The sequence below is a fragment of the Apis cerana genome, linkage group LG8 (assembly GCF_029169275.1).
Source record: "Apis cerana isolate GH-2021 linkage group LG8, AcerK_1.0, whole genome shotgun sequence".
Lineage (NCBI taxonomy): Eukaryota > Metazoa > Arthropoda > Insecta > Hymenoptera > Apidae > Apis > Apis cerana.
In genome coordinates this window covers 11,388,243-11,393,180 of record NC_083859.1, presented here as the reverse complement: position 1 = coordinate 11,393,180, position 4,938 = coordinate 11,388,243, and the positions used below count along the sequence as shown (strand labels likewise).

Sequence of the window (4,938 nt, the reverse complement as noted above, 5' to 3'; positions counted from 1 at the left end):
TTTCTAGAAATTTCATGAACGTATGATAATAAAATTATTTTAGATAGGAAACTAAATTTGAAAATATATTAGATAATAAAAATCTAAAGAATAAAGGATTATGTAATAGTCAAATGATACAAGATGATCTCAAGTTTACTATATAAAATTAAATATTATAAAATACATTTTATTAAAATGTTATTAAAAAAACAGAAAATATATTAAACTTTGATTGATAAAAAAATTGAAATTTTTTTTGAAGAAATATAAGTAATTAAAATATAAATAATTATAAATTACAATAATTATTATTTACTCATATCATAAAAAAAATAAATTTATTTTTAATCTCTATTCTTTATTTTATTTTATATAGGATTATATTATTTTATATAGAATAATAAAAAGAATTATATATATCAATACTATTAATTATAATATTTATAAATAGTAATTTGTTTTTGCATCAATCAAATACAGATTTTATTGAACAATTTAATGTCCAAACATAATAAATTTTAATGAATCTTTCCTTTTAAAATATATACATAATAAAATGAATAATAAATAAAATATCGCAATATTTGAAATTAAAATTTAAATGCAATATTAATGAATTAATTTTTATAAAGAAAAAAATATTAATTTAAAAATATATTATATATATTTAATTTTAATAATATAACATTTGAAAAAACATGTAGACACATTTCTCACTTACAGATTCTTTAATTATTTTGATATTAATAGAATATTTTAGTCAAAATATAAGTTTTTGGATTCTAAATATTTATAAATATTTTTTAAAATATCGATTTTTCATTACAGAAATATATACTGATATTAATATTTAACTTTTTTGTTATGTAAAAATCACATATTATTGTTGTAAGTACTTATAACACAAATTGTTTCACATTTAAAACATTAAAGATGCGTTTTCAATATCAAAAAATTATAATTTAATTTAAAATATTTTTTTCTAGTTTTCTAATTATTTATAATTAGAGTACTTTTTTATTTAATTAAAAACACAAATTATTTTACTATTATCTATAGGTAAAAAATATTATATATTTAAATAAATAAATAATTTAATTAATATTATATAATATTAATTTAATTAATATATATATTGTAACTTTTTATAGAAAAAGACAACGAATTGTATTTAACATTTTGTTTATAATATTATATTAATATTAATTAATATTATGTATTTTATATTTTATATTTTATATTATATATATTTTATTATAATTATATTTTGTTTATCTAAAACAACTATATTAAATTTATTTAAATTAATTGTAAATTATTGTGAAATTAATAATTATTGAAATAAAAAAGTTATTTAAGTCTAAATTAGAAAACTAAAATTTTGGTGATTTTTAAAATAATATGTTTAAAATAATATGTTTAAAAAGTCACCGGATGTAAATAAAAACATGTGATCAAAATCTGGAGAAATCATAATTAAATTCATATTCCTGATATATAAAATAAAAAACTATCTTTTATACATTAATTTATTTGAAAATTTTTGGACAGTTATATTTTTTACATGTATTTTTAAATTTGGATATGTAAAATTTAATTTTTTTAATTATATTATATCGAATTTTTCAATATACTTGGAAGATAAAAGCACTAACATGCATCAAATTTAAATAAAATTTGGTAAAAATCTATAAAAATACATAATCCATTATATAACTAGCAAAAATCTTTAAAAATTTCTAATTTTGCATTTGAAAAATTTTTGAAACATTCAATTCTAATAAATTTATTATTTTCGGATTCTATGTTATTTCGAATATCAAAATGTATAAAAATATTTAAAAAAAATTCAACTTAAAATTCAATTTAAGTTTTTAAAACTGAAGTTTAATGCAATAAAATTGAAAATAAAAATTCATAAAAACAATTGTAAAAAATAAAAATTAATATTATTTTATATATATATATATATATATATATGATAGTGATATAATTAATTTCAATTGGTATTATTGGTATTACCAATATTATGCTAGTAAATAACCAAAATTGCAATATCTATCCTGTGATATTTATTTTTCAGACATTTTCAATATTTTAAATAATTGAACGATATGTAGATGGCATTGTATATAACGGTTAGTTTGAAATGTTTAATTTTGAATTTTTATATAATAATATTTAAAGTTAAAAAAATTTATATTGAATTTACTTTAAATTAAGTCAACATATTTAATTTAATAAATGATAATTACATTATGACAAAGTTTGGTTAAGATATATAACAATATTCATTCCAAATTGGTGACAATTTTTAATCGATAGAGTACATACGTTTATTTATAAATATTTACATTTAATATTAATTATATTGATATTATATATAAAATGAATATTGTCTGTGTAATATGTAGTGATTTATTAATACCTTCTGATGATGTTTTTTATACACCATGTGGACATATTTTTCATTTTGCTTGTGTAACTCAATGGTTAGAAAGGTAAGAATCTAATAAATAAAATTTAATTCAAATTTTCATGAATGAATGAAGATTTTTATTTACAGATAATAATATTTATTCTCTATCTAAAAAAATATTCAATTATTATAAATTTATTAATTTTTTTTATGCAGATCCAAAACTTGTCCACATTGTAGAGAAAGGACTACACTCAATAAGATTCATAGAATATATTTTAATTTTGCCAATAATGATGCTATTAATGAAGATACATACTCTTTACAAGACAAAATTGACAAATTAAATTTTCAACTTATGTTAAAAGAGAAAGATATTAAGCATTATACAGAAAAGATTGAAACATTAGAAAAACAAAAAAAAGGATTAAAACAAGAAGTAGGAAAAACAGAGAAAGAAATAAAAGAGAAGACTAGCACTATTTATGCTCTTAAAGAACAAATTAAATATTTTAAAGAGCAAAATTTAGAAATTGAAAAAATAAAAAAAGAAATGGAGCAATTACAAAAAAATGTTGAAAATTATAAAAAGTATGTGCAAATATGTAGCATTTCATTGTATTTAAATATTATTTAATAAATATATTTTTTGTTTAAGTATAAAAATGTTAATTGAAGCTTCAATAGAAGACGTAGATGAGATGATATCAAGAACAAATGATCCTAGTACATTGATTACATATATATCTGTGATGAAAAGGTAATTGAATATGATTTATATTTTACATATTTTATATCTTATTATTATATTTTTCTCTATTACATTAAAAAAATATTTCCTTATTTTACATTTAGACAAATGACAATTAGTTTAAATAAAAGAAGAGAATTAAGAAGTAATCTAAGAAGTTTACAACAAGAACTTACTAAAGTCTCAATGGAACGAAATTCCTTATCTCAGGAATATAGCAAGAGAATGTATATAATTTTATTAATATTAAAAAATTAAATTGATTAAAGAATTGGATTTATTATTATATATTATTTATAGGAAACTCGAAGAAGATATAATGGTTTGTGAAACTGAAAAAATTTGTTTACAAAATAAGCTTGCAAAAATGGAAGAAGAAATATCTTTAATGAAAAAATCAATAAACTCTAATTCAAAAACAGAAGATATTTTAATTAATAATTTAAACAATGATATTAAACAAGATAAAATTGAAGATATAAATAAGACAAAAAGTAAAAAAGAAGATGTAAATTCAAAAGAGGAAAATCAATCTATTACAGTAAAAATAATTTATTGTAATATGTTACATATTCAAATTTTCTTTTATTATTCATATATATAATTTCTTTTCAGAAAATTGAAATAGATTCCCCATATCTTCCAGTAAAATCAAGAGGAGTATTTACTTTAAAGCAGCATACATTTCAGAAAAATAATATAATAAAATTAAATTCTTCAATTCTTACAAAAAAACCAAGAATTCAAGAAACATATACGAAAAATGTAAGAATATATATAATAATTTTAAAAATAGTATATATTTATAATATATGTATATATATTTTTTTTTTACTTATAAAGATTATCGATTTAGGAAAATATAGAAATTAATAATATTGTGTATAATGGTTTGGGAGGACATTCAAAAATTGAACAATTTCCTCATCCTTCTAAAAGCAAAACAAAGAAAATAATAGATACTGGAAATAAAGCTAAAAAATTAAAAATTGATTCAACTTATATTATTAATTAACAATAACATATTAATAATTTATAATATATATTTTGTAAATAGTATTTAAAAAAAATAAAAGAAGAGTTACATAGATTATAATATATTTCAAGTAAGTTGTTAAAAAATTATGAATTATAAAAATATATATAAAACATTATTACTATGTATTTTTTAAATGAAACATTTAATGTATAAACTTATATAATATTTTTATTACTAATGTAAATAAATTAAAAGAAATATATTTAAAATTTGAATTTGACTTATGAAATTTCAATAATCTAATAAACTCTTATAAATAGTACCTGCAGTCAATCAAAAAAAAATCTTAAATATAAAGCAAAAATTTATACATAAAATATAATTTATTAATTTATTTAGTAATATCATCTTTTGAATATGCAAGACATCTCTTCATAAACAAGATAAAATAAGAATTGACGATTAGCGTTATCTTTTGAATATTTTAAAAAGATAATTTTTTAAAGAGATTAAATACACAAAAAATGGCATTGATAATCAATTCTTATTCTCTCTATCTTATTCTTATGATTTGTTCTCCTTATTAACATATATATTTTATTTATAGCATTGATTTCACAATTTTCATCCTATTTTTATTTTTCTTACATTATTTATCTATATTTATAAATTTATGAGTTCGAAAAATAATATTAATCTTTATTATATTATTGTATTATATTATTCTAATAAAAAAAAAAGAAATAAAACTATTGATATTTTGTTAAAAAATATGTAGAAAGAATATATATTTTCTATAAATGAACT

At 16.4% G+C, this 4,938-nt stretch overlaps 1 protein-coding gene across 2 annotated transcripts; it reads left to right on the top strand.

The window, feature by feature from the left end:
* The first annotated feature begins 2,054 nt into the window (after positions 1–2,054).
* Positions 2,055–4,411, top strand: LOC107999940 (E3 ubiquitin-protein ligase TRAIP). 2 transcript variants are annotated; one of them, XM_028667718.2, is made up of 7 exons: positions 2,055–2,483; positions 2,618–2,992; positions 3,060–3,161; positions 3,257–3,379; positions 3,453–3,693; positions 3,768–3,917; positions 4,009–4,411. In XM_028667718.2, exons 1-7 carry the CDS (start codon positions 2,371–2,373, stop codon positions 4,165–4,167), a joined length of 1,263 nt encoding a protein of 420 aa, XP_028523519.2. In that variant the 5' UTR covers positions 2,055–2,370; the 3' UTR covers positions 4,168–4,411. The 2 variants fall into 2 exon arrangements, with proteins under 2 accessions (XP_028523519.2, XP_061934959.1); XM_062078975.1 differs by having other exon boundaries at positions 2,069–2,483; positions 3,996–4,411.
* Positions 4,412–4,938: the final 527 nt, after the last annotated feature.

Coding starts and splice junctions, on each gene's coding strand:
- LOC107999940 (XM_028667718.2), top strand. CDS start 2,371: ATGAATATTGTCTGTGTAATATGTAGTGATTTATTAATACCTTCTGAT. Junction 2,993..3,059: donor AATGTTGAAAATTATAAAAA/GTATGTGCAAAT, acceptor TTTTTGTTTAAG/TATAAAAATGTTAATTGAAG. Junction 3,162..3,256: donor TATATATCTGTGATGAAAAG/GTAATTGAATAT, acceptor TTTTACATTTAG/ACAAATGACAATTAGTTTAA.